Source organism: Amblyraja radiata, chromosome 7 (assembly GCF_010909765.2).
Source record: "Amblyraja radiata isolate CabotCenter1 chromosome 7, sAmbRad1.1.pri, whole genome shotgun sequence".
Classification (NCBI taxonomy): domain Eukaryota; kingdom Metazoa; phylum Chordata; class Chondrichthyes; order Rajiformes; family Rajidae; genus Amblyraja; species Amblyraja radiata.
Window position 1 is genome coordinate 5,810,949 of NC_045962.1, and position 13,169 is coordinate 5,824,117.

The 13,169-nt window shown below is 41.7% G+C and overlaps 1 protein-coding gene across 6 annotated transcripts in view; it reads left to right on the forward strand.

Annotated features, from left to right (window-relative positions):
• The window catches only part of unc80 (unc-80 homolog, NALCN channel complex subunit), a 345,386-nt gene that overhangs the window by 116,809 nt on the left and 215,408 nt on the right, over nt 1-13,169 (forward strand). For all 6 annotated transcript variants that reach the window (XM_033023608.1, XM_033023610.1, XM_033023609.1 and 3 more), the window contains 2 exons: nt 2,745-2,843; nt 10,702-10,910. In XM_033023608.1, the coding sequence (XP_032879499.1) occupies nt 2,745-2,843; nt 10,702-10,910 (308 nt within the window). The remainder of the gene's footprint in view (nt 1-2,744; nt 2,844-10,701; nt 10,911-13,169) is intronic.

A 13,169-nucleotide genomic window follows, 5' to 3' on the forward strand; every position in this document is an offset into this window, starting at 1 on the left:
AAGACGGTACATGAGCAGTGGTGTACGTTTAAGGGTCTACTGTATAACCTTCAAGAAAAATTTATTCCTATGAAGAAAAAAAGGGGTAAGGGTAAGAACAGTCAGCCATGGCTCAGTAAAACTATAAAGGATAGTATTCGGCTGAAGGCAAGGGCATATAAGGTAGCCAGAGATAGTGGGAGGGTAGAGGATTGGGAAGCATTTAAAGGTCAGCAAAAAATAACTAAGAGATTAATTAAGACGGGGAAAATAGACTATGAAAGGAATTTAGCAAACAACATAAAAACTAATAGTAAGAGTTTTTATAGCTATATAAAAAGAAAAAGGGTGGCTAAGGTGAACGTTGGTCCATTGGAGGGTGAGACTGGAGAGTTGTTGGTGGGGAACATGGAAATGGCAAAGGCATTAAACGAGTATTTTGTATCAGTCTTCACCATAGAAGACACAAAAAATATTCCAACGTTGGATAAACAGGGGGCGGTAGGAATGGAGGAGCTAAATACTATTAAGATCACCAAGGAGGTGGTATTAGGGAAATTAATGAGACTGAAGGAGGATAAATCCCCTGGGCCTGATGGATTACATCCAAGGGTCTTGAGGGAGATAGCGGTGGGGATTGTGGATGCATTGGTGATAATTTTCCAAAACTCCCTGGAGGCAGGAACGGTCCCAGTGGATTGGAAAATGGCCAATGTAACACCTATATTTAAAAAAGGAAGTAAACAGAAAGCGGGTAACTATAGACCGGTTAGTCTAACATCGGTGGTGGGTAAAATGTTAGAGACAATTATTAAAGAAACACTAACGGGGCACTTGGATAAACATGACTTCATCGGACAGAACCAGCATGGTTTTGTGAAGGGGAAGTCCTGTTTAACGAATTTGCTCGAATTCTTTGAGGAAGTAACAACCCGGGTGGATAAAGGGGAACCGGTGGATGTGGTATACTTGGACTTCCAAAAGGCTTTTGACAAGGTGCCACATAAGAGACTATTGCTAAAAATAAAAAATTATGGAATTGGGGGTAATATATTAGCATGGGTAGAGGATTGGCTAACAAATAGGAAGCAGAGAGTGGGGATAAATGGTTCATACTCGGGATGGCAACCGGTAACTAGCGGGGTTCCGCAAGGGTCGGTGCTGGGACCCCAGTTGTTCACAATTTATATAAATGATTTGGAGGAGGGAACCAAGTGTAATATATCAAAATTTGCGGACGATACAAAAATGGGAGGAAAAGTAGGGGATGAGGAGGATAGGAAGAGTCTGCAAAAGGATATAGATAAGCTAGGTGAGTGGGCAACAACTTGGCAGATGAAGTTTAATACTAATAAATGTGAAGTCATTCACTTTGGGAAAAAAAATGATAGGGCAAGTTATTTTCTAAATGAGGAGGAGCTGCGTTGTAATGCAACGCAAAGGGATCTAGGGGTATTAGTACATGAATCACTAAAAGTTAGTATGCAGGTGCAGCAAGCAATCAGGAAGGCCAATGGAGTTTTGGCCTTTATTGCTAGGGGGATTGAGTATAAAAACACGGAGGTCTTGCTGCAGCTGTACACAGTATTAGTGAGACCACATTTGGAATACTGTGTACAGTTCTGGGGTCCATACTTAAGAAAGGATGTACTAGCCCTGGAGGCAGTGCAGCGAAGGTTTACAAGATTAATTCCTGCAATGAGGGGATTGACATATGAGGAAAGGTTAAGTAGGCTGGAACTCTACTCTTTGGAGTTTAGAAGAATGAGAGGCGATCTCATTGAAACATATAAGATCGTGAGGGGCCTTGATCGGGTGGATGCACCGAGGATGTTCCCAATGATCGGGGAAACTAGAACTAGGGGACATAGTTGCAGAATAAGGGGGGGCTCTTTTAAAACTGAGATGAGGAAGAACTTCTTCACCCAGAGGGTGGTTAATTTATGGAATTCACTGCCCCAGGGAGCAGTGGAAGCAGAAACTTTAAATATATTTAAGACTAAAATAGATGGATTTTTAGCTGCCAAGGGGATAAGGGGCTACGGGGAGAGGGCAGGGATATGGACCTAGGTATGGTTAGTATAGTAAGACCTGAGTGATCTCCTGGACAAGTGTCGATCGCCTAGATTGGGGTCGGAGAGGAATTTCCCGGATTTTTTTCCCGAATTGGACCTGGGTTTTTATCCGGTTTTTTGCCTCCCCCAGGAGATCACGAGGTTTTTGGGGTGGAGAGGGGTGATAGCGGTATAAAGGGGAGGGTAGTGTCTTGTGTTCTGTGTCTTGTGTCTACTGTTTGTGGGTAAGTGTGTCTGTTTAGTGTTCAGCCATGAGCGAATGGCGGTGCGGGCTCGACGGACCTGGTGGTCTACTCTCGCACCTACTTTCTATGTTTCTATGTTTCTATGTCTTTGTAAGAAATTGTTATTGTGTGTGATTAATTCTAAATATGCTTGTACTAATATCACAAAGTGATTCATCGAGACATGAACTTCAGACTTGCATTACTTTGAGTTATTGTATATTAGGATAATGGAATGGTTATCTGGTTCACATTATGTAGTTATAATTTGTGTGCCCTCCACCAGAAAGAAAATTGTGACCTCAATAATTTCTGTAATTGAAAATGGTATTGGAGTAACTAATATTATTCTGTCAATTGCCCTCCAGTTTGTATCTTGCCTATCTCTGCCAATTTTAAAAATTGTATCTATGTAATGATTGGCATGGAATTAGTAGTAATAAAATCTGAATGTTGTTGATTGCAGGGCTGAAGGAGGGACAACCACTGATAAAGCACAAGCTTCAGCAGCACCAGATGAATGTCGTAGTGTTATCTCCAGCCGTCCTCCTCAGACTCCAGAGCAGTAAGTGGCAGGAAGTTGTTTAAAATGTATTTAATTTCCATAATATATATTTTTGGTGCACAGTTTTGTTTTGCAAGTCAAATATTTTCCCTATTTGCCCACCCTGCCAAGCCACTCTCCCAGTCACACTCCCACTCACCCAGTTTTGTCCGTCCCATTGCATCAGTACAAAACAGTATGATCGAGTTGGTCAGTTACTGTTGTGTATTTGTTACTTGGAATGGTCTTTAAATAACACTCGGACACGGGAGCAAACTAACAAGCTTCTTTATTCTGAACGCCATCATGAGTCTCCCCTGCGCATGCATCCTGTTGCGCAAGACATCACATATGTTCATTATATTTCATACACCACACTCCTCCCCCTTTAACTTGGAGGCAGGTAACACCACAGACTTAGAATAAAGGGGAAGCCATTTAAGAGAGTTGTGAATTTGTGGAACTCCCTGCCACAGAGGGCAGTGGAGGCCAAGTCACTGGATGGATTTAAGAGAGAGTTAGATAGAGCTCTAGGGGCTAGTGGAATCAAGGGATATGGGGAGAAGGCAGGCACGGGTTATTGATTGGGGATGATCAGCCATGATCACAATGAATGCCGGTGCTGGCTCGAAGGACCGAATGGCCTCCTGCACCTATTTTCTATGTTTCTAAGTCGGACCAGTGAATTTCTTGAAGTAAAAACTGTATGAATTTAATATATTGTTCAGTTATTAATGATTTAAGTAAATATGTGTGCATAGCAGGTATATGGCTTAAAATGTTCTAGTTTGCTATTAACAGTAAATGTTGGTTTATTAGTATAAATCTATTATTATAAGAATTTGTAATAGTCAGTGGGCTGGATAACTTCTTAGTGTGTAAAATGATTAAGTCCAGTGCAGAGAACACAGTGAGAGAACAGAACATAGTGCACCTGAATAGCAACAGGGTAGCATGGCTACTTTAGTTGTAAGAAATGTGCCCCAGTTAGATTCGGGGTATAATATTGAGAAATGGACCGTAATCTTGGAGGCTTGGTTCATTTCCAATGATATGACTGCGAAGGAGAAGAAGAGAGATTGGTTCATTGTAGGCTTAGGAAGCAAGGGTTATCCCACCTTACATGCATTGCTGCAGCCAGCAAAACCCACGAGTAAAATGTAATGGCTCAATTCTCGCCAAAACCGCCAAGGGCATCCAGAGACGAGGAGCCTGAACTAAAGATGGCATAGAGTCCCTGGAGATGTGGAGGCAGCCATGAACCAGCGATGTGTAAAGTCAGAGATAGTAGGTGTTTCAGGTGCTCGGGAATGGGTCACACCAAAAGCCAGTGTGATGCTGTTAGAGCTTACCAACAGCAGTACAGGGCACATGTACTGGACAAAAATCAAATGCAAAGGGACAGAAGTCAAGTGCAAAGGGACAGAAGTCAAATGCAAAGGTACATTGCCATCCAGAGGGCAACCCTAACTATTCATGCTACATTCAGGGGTATGAAGGTACAGAGAGAGATCTGGGACAAACAGAAGGCAGCGACGGTAATACAAGCAGCATTTAGAAGGCACAGAGTATACCGTCCATACAGGGCAATGAGATTGGCAGCTATAATAGTACAAACCCATTATAGGGCACACCTTCAAATGGAAAGTGATCGCAAGACTAACATGAAGGTACGCAGCAGCGTTGTGCTGCTTTAGACTGCCTACCGAGGAATGGTTGTTCGAAAGCAATTGCGGGGCATGCAAGGATCCCTAGGTCTCTGCGCATCCCTCTGCAACTGGATCCTCAACTTCCTCATTCACAGACCACAGTCTGTTCATATTGGTGGAAATGTGTCAGCCTCGATAACAATCAGCACGGGAGCACCTCAAGGCTGCGTGCTCAGCCCCCTGCTATACTCACTCTATACCCATGGCTGCGTAGGCAATCACAGTGCGAACTCCATCATCAAGTTCGCTGACGACACCATTGTTGTGGGGCGTATCACTGATGGGGATGAGTCAGATTACAGAAAAGAGATCGAGCAACTGTCCATATGGTGTCAGCGCAATAACCTGGCCCTCAACACCAGCAAAACCAAGGAACTGATTGTGGACTTTGGAAGGAGTAGGAGGGGGACCCACAGCCTCATTTATATCAACGGGTCGATGGTTGAAAGGGTCAAGAGCTTCAAATTCCTGGGCGTGCACATCTCTGAAGATCTTTCCTGGTCCGAGAACACTAATGCAATTATCAAGAAAGCTCATCAGTGCCTCTACTTCCTGAGAAGATTACGGAGAGTCGGTTTGTTAAGGAAGACTCTCTCTAACTTCTACAGGTGCACAGTAGAGAGCATGCTGACCAGTAGCATCGTGGCTTGGTTCGGCAACTTGAGCGCCCTGGAGAGGAAAATACTACAAAAAGTAGTAAACACTGCCCAGTCCATCATCGGCTCTGACCTTCCTTCCATCGAGGGGATTTATCGCAGTCGCTGCCTCAAAAAGGCTGGCAGTATCATCAAAGACCCACACCATCCTGGCCACACACTCATCTCCCTGCTACCCTCAGGTAGAAGGTACAGGAGCCTGAAGACTGCAACAACCAGGTTCAGGAATAGCTACTTCCCCACAGCCATCAGGCTATTAAACCTGGCTCGGACAAAACTCTGATTATTAATAACCACTCTCTGTTATTTGCACTTTATCAGTTTATTTATTCATGTGTGTATATATTTATATCATGGTATATGGACACACTTATCTGTTTTGTAGTAAATGCCTACTATGTTCTGTGTGCTTAAGCAAAGCAAGAATTTCATTGTCCTATACAGGGACACATGACAATAAACTCACTTGAACTTGAATTTGAGGTCATACAGACTTATTATAAAATGCATAAACAGCGTCAGTATTTCAAGAAACTACGCTGGTCCAACACTGCTGTACAGCAACAATACCGGGCTTGCCAGATAAGAGATGCCCACGTGAGACATTATAATAGTTTGAGAAAAGGAGCCTAGCGGAGCCTAGATGCCTCTATTATTAACAACTATAGACCAATATCAAACCTATCTTTCATAAGTAAAATCATTGAGAAAGTTGTCCTCCAGCAACTTAATCACTTCCTGGCTTCAACTGGCTGCTACGACAACTTCCAGTCAGGATTTCGACCTCTTCATAGCACCGAGACCGCCCTTATTAAAGTTGTAAACGACATCCGTCTTAACACAGACTCTGGCAAAGTTTCAATATTAATGCTATTAGACCTCAGTGCTGCATTCGACACTGTTGATCACTCAATACTTTTGGACAGGTTGGAAAAATGGGTGGGGCTTTCAGGCACAGTCTTAAGTTGGTTCAGGTCATATCTACAAGATAGGACCTATTTTGTTTCCATTGGCGACTTTGTATCGGAACCAACCAACGTGACGTGTGGAGTCCCGCAAGGTTCGATCTTAGGGCCCTCTTTATTCAACATCTACATTCTCCCACTAGGGCAAATCATGCGAAATAATAATATTGACCACCACTGCTATGCCACTCAAATCTATGTAGCGCTATCACCAAATGACTATCGCCCCATAGATCTGCTGTGCCAGTGCATTGAGCAAGTCAAAGACTGGATGTGCCAAAATTTCCTCCAACTAAATAAGGACAAAATGGAGATAATTGTTTTTGGTGCTAAAAAAGAAAGGCTTAAAGTAACCCAACACCTTCACTCTCTGTCCCTGAAAACTTCAAACAAAGCCAGAAATCTCGGGGTTATTATGGATTCAGATTTACATTTCGACAGTCACATCAAATCAGTAACAAAATCGGCCTACTATCACCTCAAAAACGTAGCAAGATTAAGAGGACTCATGTCAGCTCAAGACTTAGAAAAACTTGTACATGCCTTTATTACTAATAGGCTAGATTATTGTAATGGTCTCCTTGCAGGTCTTCCGAAAAAAACTGTCAGGCAGCCACAGCTTGTTCAGAACGCTGTTGCTAGAGTTCTAACAAAGACCAAAACATTTGAACACATTACACCAATTCTTAAATTATTACATTGGCTCCCTGTATGTCAGATAATTGATTTCAAAATCCTGCTGCTCACCTATAAATCACTACATGGTTTAGGGCCAAAGTATATCACTGACATGCTTCCACTATATAAGCCTTCTAGACTGCTAAGATCTTCTGAGACCAATCTGTTAGTGATTCTCAGAGTAAATACAAAACATGGGAAAACAGGATTTAGTTACTATGCAACAAATAGCTGGAATAAACTTCCTGAAGATTTAAGACTTGCCTCAACTTTGACCACTTTTAAAACAAGACTGAAAACTTTTATGTTTACTTTAGCTTTCAGCTAAATCTTAACTACATTGCACTTTTAACTTTTGCACTTTTTATAATGCATTTTTAACTTTGCTTTTATTTTATTTTAATTCTTCTATTTTATTTCATTTTATTATTTCATTTTATTGTATGACATGTTTTTATGTGAAGCACTTTGAGTCTGCCTCGTGTATGAAATGTACTATATAAATAAAGTTGCCAAAAAAAAAAAGCAGTAGTTTGTATTCAGGCCTACTACTAAAGGTGAAAGCCAGAGAATTGGTTGAGAAAATCTAGGCAGCAAGCCAGATTAAGTCATTCTTAATGATGTGCATTACAAGAAACAATTTCTTGATTCAGAAGGCGGCTAAAGTCACTCTGCAAGCTTCATTCCGTGGGTACCGATCAAGGGTACGCTACAGAGCTATGCGACAAGCAGTCATTTCGATCCAGAGATGGTACAAAGCATGCAAAACAGGGCATTCCCAGTTTGTGCAATATCAGTCAATGAGGTATGCAACCATTACCATTCAGGCTGCCTACACGTTAGGCAGTGGGTTAAGCAAAAGCGGGCTGCTGTAAGAGTTCAGTCAGTACTCCGTATGATTTGGTTTATGAAAGACTTCCTCAAACTGAAATATACAGCAATTGTAGTGTAGCAAGAGAACTATACAGAGCACATATCAAAGCCACTGTTGTATTGCAAAGACAATATAGATCCTACTTCTTGATGAAGAACCAGAAATGTGACTTAAGAAGACAAATAGATAAACAACAGTAAAGGCTTAAACGACACAAAGAACGGTTAAATGTGTGACAATGACTAAAAGCTGCTAATAGAAAAGTCCAAACAAGAAAGGCTTGTCGGTCGAGTCAAAAGTATGCAGGACCGATTGCGACTAGGCCACTTCACTACAGTCTGGCATGGAGCCTCCTTCACTGAACAATGGACAGATGGTTATGCATTGCAGAATCTTATTAAACAACAAGAGCGGATAAATACGCTGCGCGAGGAAATTGAACGACAGAGGAAGCTGCAAGCAAAATGAAAACCTGCAGCCATGTGTCAGATGCCACCTACAAATAATGAACAGAAACAGAGGAAAACAAAGCGAATATATGAAGCAGAAAATGAAACGTTAACTTTCGCAGAATATCATGAACAGGAAGAAATTTTCAAACTAAGATTAGAAAATTAAAAAAAAAGGACGAGGCAGAGATACAGGCAGAGCTAGAGCGATTAGAAAGAGTTCACAATTTACACAATAGGGAACGGAAAATGATAACACATAAAGCAAGGGGTAATGTATTTGGATTAAGGAAGATGGGTGGAATGAAAATTATGTGCTAAATTTAGATAGGATTATTACAGCTATGAGGATGTATTGTAAGATGACTTTAATAATACAATTTTGCAACAGTGTATTAATTAATTATATGTTAGGTAAAGAGCATATACCGTGAAGGTGAAATTAAGTTAAAGGGGGAGGAGTGTGGTGTATGAAATAGAAATGGTGTTACCTGCCTCCAAGTTAAAGGTGTAGTGCGGTGTATGAAATATAATTAACATATGTGATGTCTTGCGCAACGGGACGCATGCGCAGGGGAGACTCATGATGGCGTTCAGAATAAAGAAGCTTGTTATTTTGCTCCCGTGTCCGAGTGTTATTTAAAGACCGTTCCAAGCAACAAATACACAACAGTTACTAATTCCTAATGTCATCTATCCTTGATGTGTTCAGCATACCTTAAGCACTGCAGTGCCAATCTGCTTTTGTCTCAACTCTGTGATCTACAACTGACTAAAGATGTCCTCAACCAAATTGCTTCTTCTTTGAATTTCATGGCATTTTCTGGTCTGTTGCCACTGCTCAAACTACACCAAATACTTAATTGAGTTGCTGCCATAAGGCGCCTGAGACCCGGGTTCAATCCTGACTTGGGGTGCTGTCAGTATGGAGTTTGGATGTTCTCCCTATGACCACGTGGATTTTCTCCGGGTGCTCTGGTTTCCTCCCACACTCCAAAGACCTACAGGTTTGTAGGTTAATTGGCTTTGATAAAATTGTAAATTCACTCTAGTGTGTACAATAGTGTTAAAGTGCTGAAATTGCTGGGCGGCACGGACTCGGTCGGCCGAGGGGCGTGTTCCGTGTTGTATTTCGAAAGTCTAAAGTTTTCTTAAATAATAATAGCTCTTTGAGATATTTGTAATTTTATGTTGCTTGAATATTCTTTTCTCTCATTACGTGCAATGGCACAGATGCACCTGACAACTAGTGTACTTTCTCTGAAATAAAGTCTTGGCTTATTTAGGTTTTTTGCATTTTACTCAGTAATTTGATACTTTTGTTGATGAATCCTTGGTTAAAGCGTTTTATGGTTCAACTAGACCAAGTGGGACCCGTTGGGTCCCGTCCCCTCAACAAGCGGTTGCAGGGGGGGGGGGGGGGTTGGTCTGCGACGTCACACACACACTAACCACCCCCCCCCCTAAAACCACCCACACACTAACCACCCCTCTTGACATTATATTAATATTATTTATTTGCTCCTTTGACCCCATCCCCGCCCTATCCACTCACGCATAGCCCCCAACTCGCAGACGTGTCTGGAGAGGGAGAGGGAGGGGGGTAGAGAGAGAGGGCAGTGAGAGAGAGAGGGACAGAGACAGAGAGAGGGGCAGATACATAGAGAGAGGAGGGGGGAGAGATAGAGAGAGAGGAGGAGGGGGGAGAGGAGGAGGGTGACGAGGGGGTGGGAGATGAGGAGGGGAGCTGGATGAGCGGCTGGGTGACGTCGCTCGCAGCGCGTGAATGCAGCGCGCAGACCCATTGTCACGTCATCACGTCATCAGCGAATGAGAGCTGTTGAACATTTTTTAACATTTTCATTAATAACTCGAGAAATAAAGCATGATTTTTTTCAGATAAGGTGATTTCGGACTCCATGGGATAAATCTGTACCGGAATATCTGAAAATAGATATTACATCACAATAACTGAAAAAAGAAAGAAAATACAATATTATGTCTGCCAATGACCTGACCCTGAAATCTGGTCAATTTTTATAAACCACTGTGGTCCTATAGTTGTGTGCTATTTCATTCAGAGATGCACTCTAACGGCATCACATAAAGCCATTCAAAATATAATAGCATCAAGCCATATAAAGTTATTTTTTAAAGTAATCTATACACACATTCCCCTCAGAGGGCAAACATTTCCCACTCTCGTAAGCCAGAATGTTGGATGCATTTGTTTCCTATCCACCATCAGTAACTTCTATACTTTGCATTCTCAGCTTTTTCTGGGAGACTGGGCTGGTCATTTAAAACCGAGGTACGAATAATTCTTTTCTCACAAAATTCTCTACCCCAGAGCTGTGAAGGAAAGATCAATAAATATATTTCAAGTGGATGTAGATATGTTTTTAAATGATCAGGGAATTGAGGGCAAGAGGTATCTGGTACAGAGGGAATTGTGATTATGTTGAATGGCAGTGCAGGTTTGAGGGACCAACTTGCCACCTACTGCTATCATTTTTTGTGTTCTTTTTGTGCTTTTCAATTAAAACAGTGAAGAACAAATTCCAGGAGCTCTTTTGGGTCGAAAAGACTTTTGGCGCAAAATGTTCAAATCACAAAGCGCTGCTAGTGATACAAGCAGCCAATCCGAGCAAGATACATCTGAATGTACAACCGCTCACTCTGGAACCACCACAGACAGGCGGTCACGTTCAAGATCCAGAAGAATTTCCTTGAGGAAAAAGCTCAAACTTCCTATAGGTAAATTTTGTTAAGCAAAATAACTTGATTTGTTGCAGTCGTAGGATATATATTGGATTACTGGAAGTACAATAAATGTATTAATTTCAGAATAAAAACAGTATAAAAATTTGACTTCATAAGGGATTTTCTTATGAAAAGTGTTCTTAATAAAAATAACCATTGTGTTTTTTTCATATCTTGTGCATTAATTTTTTTTCAATGGCAATAAAATTGTTTGTAATTTAACCAGAACTGCATGCTGCAGTGTAGGTGCCCTAAAGCTATTAAAAACCAATGTGAAACTTTTGGAGATTATAGATTATGCTATGTTATTTTGTTTGGTTATGAAAATACCATTGTAATAAAATAGCCCTGATTTGTACAAATGATGATAAACTCAGTACTTACAGAATCATAGAAGTTCAAGTTTGCGTTTGTTGTCACTTAACCAGCTAAGTACAATGAAATTTGAGTTACCAAATGGTTACAGCCTGGCAGAAGACTGTCAGGTCGGTGCCATTTTATGTAAGCAGAAGTTTATCCAGCAGAAGTCTCTCCTCAAAACCCTGCAAATTATTTTTTTTCAGGTACATATTCTTCTCCCTTTTAAATGTTGCAGTTGAAACCACCTCCCCAGCAGTTCAATCTGACCCTTAAAAAAAAAAAAAAAAGTTCTTATGTCACTTTTAGTTCTTTTACCACATTATCTCCGTTCTCTGTTCTCTAGTTTTTTTACCTCACCGCCATTGGGAAAAGTTTTCTCTACCTTTCTTATTTCTCTAGCTGAGAAATAAGAAAGGAATGATCACCTTGTTTGGAGTGTACTGCAGGCCCCCAAATAGTGAACAGGAATTACAGGAGCAAATATGCTCGGAGATAGCAGGCAGCTGATGTGTAGGAACTTCAGCATTTTTGGTCTATCTCTATAATAAGATTGTTGTTATTAGGAAATTTTTACTTTCCCAATATTGACTGGGAATGTCTTAGTGCAAAAGGTTTAGATGGAGCAGAATTTGTCAAATGTGTTCAGGAAAATTTCCTCAGGCAATAAGCAGAGGGTCCTACACGGGAGAGGGCAACACTGGGGGGGGACAAGTGGATGAAGTGCTCGTGAATGAGCCTTTTGGGAACAGCGACCACTGTTCTATTTGGTTCAAGATCTTTATGGACAGAGACAGTGCGGGCCCACTAGTTAATATTCTAAATTGAGGCAAGGCCAACTTGAAGGAGCTTGACAGCATCTTGCTCCAATTGATTGGAGCAGGTTGTTTGAAGGAGATGGGACACCTGAAAAGGAGGATGTTTTTACAAGAGTCCAGGACAAGACTCTTAACAAAACTTTTACAAGAGCCCAGGACCTGCATGTTCCTGTTAGAGTGAAGGGCAAAGCAGGAAGCTTGGATGACGAGTAAAATTGAGACTCTGGTCAAGTGTAAGAATGGGGCAGGTGTAGGCAGCTGGGATCAAGTGTATGCCTGGAGGAGTTTCGGGAACTGAGGAGCAAGCTAGTAAAGGAAATCAGGAGGGCAAAAAGGGACAGGAGATAGCTCTGTAGACAATATTAAGGATAATCCCAAGAGAATTTATAAATACATTTAAGGGAAAAGGGTAACCAGGGAGAGAATGGAGCTCCTCAGGAATCAAAGCTGTCAACTCTGCGGTGCCACAGGAAATGGGCAAGGATCTTAATGAGTATTTCTCCTCTGTTTTAACCATGGAAAAGACATGAGGACTGGGGAACTCGGCGCAGTCAATGAGTCTTGAGGGCAATCAGTATTAAGGTCAAGGAGGTGCTGAAGGTCCTAACGCGCATGAAGGGACGCAAATCTGACCAGATATATTTGAGGACACTGTGGGAATCTAGAGAGCAAATTGCGGAAGCCCTGGCTGAGATTTATGAGTCATTAAATATGGGTGAGGTGCTGGAAGATTGAAGGGTGGCAAATGTTGAGTCTCTATTTAAGAAGGGCTGCAAGGAAAAGGCTGGAACTATTGGCCAGTGAGCTTAAAATCTGTTGTTGGAAAGTTACTAGAGAGTAGAAAGTTACTAGAAAGTTTTGAGGGATAGGATATACATGCATTTAGATAGACAAGGGCTGATTACGGATAGTCAACATGGTTTTGTGCGTGGGACATCGTGTTACACAAAGACGTACAGGTTTGTAGGTTAATTGGCTTGGTAAATGTAAAAATTGTCCCTAGTGGTGAAGGATAGTGTTAATGTGCGGGGATCACTGGTCGGCGCGGACCCGATGAGCTGAAGGGCCTGTTTCCCCA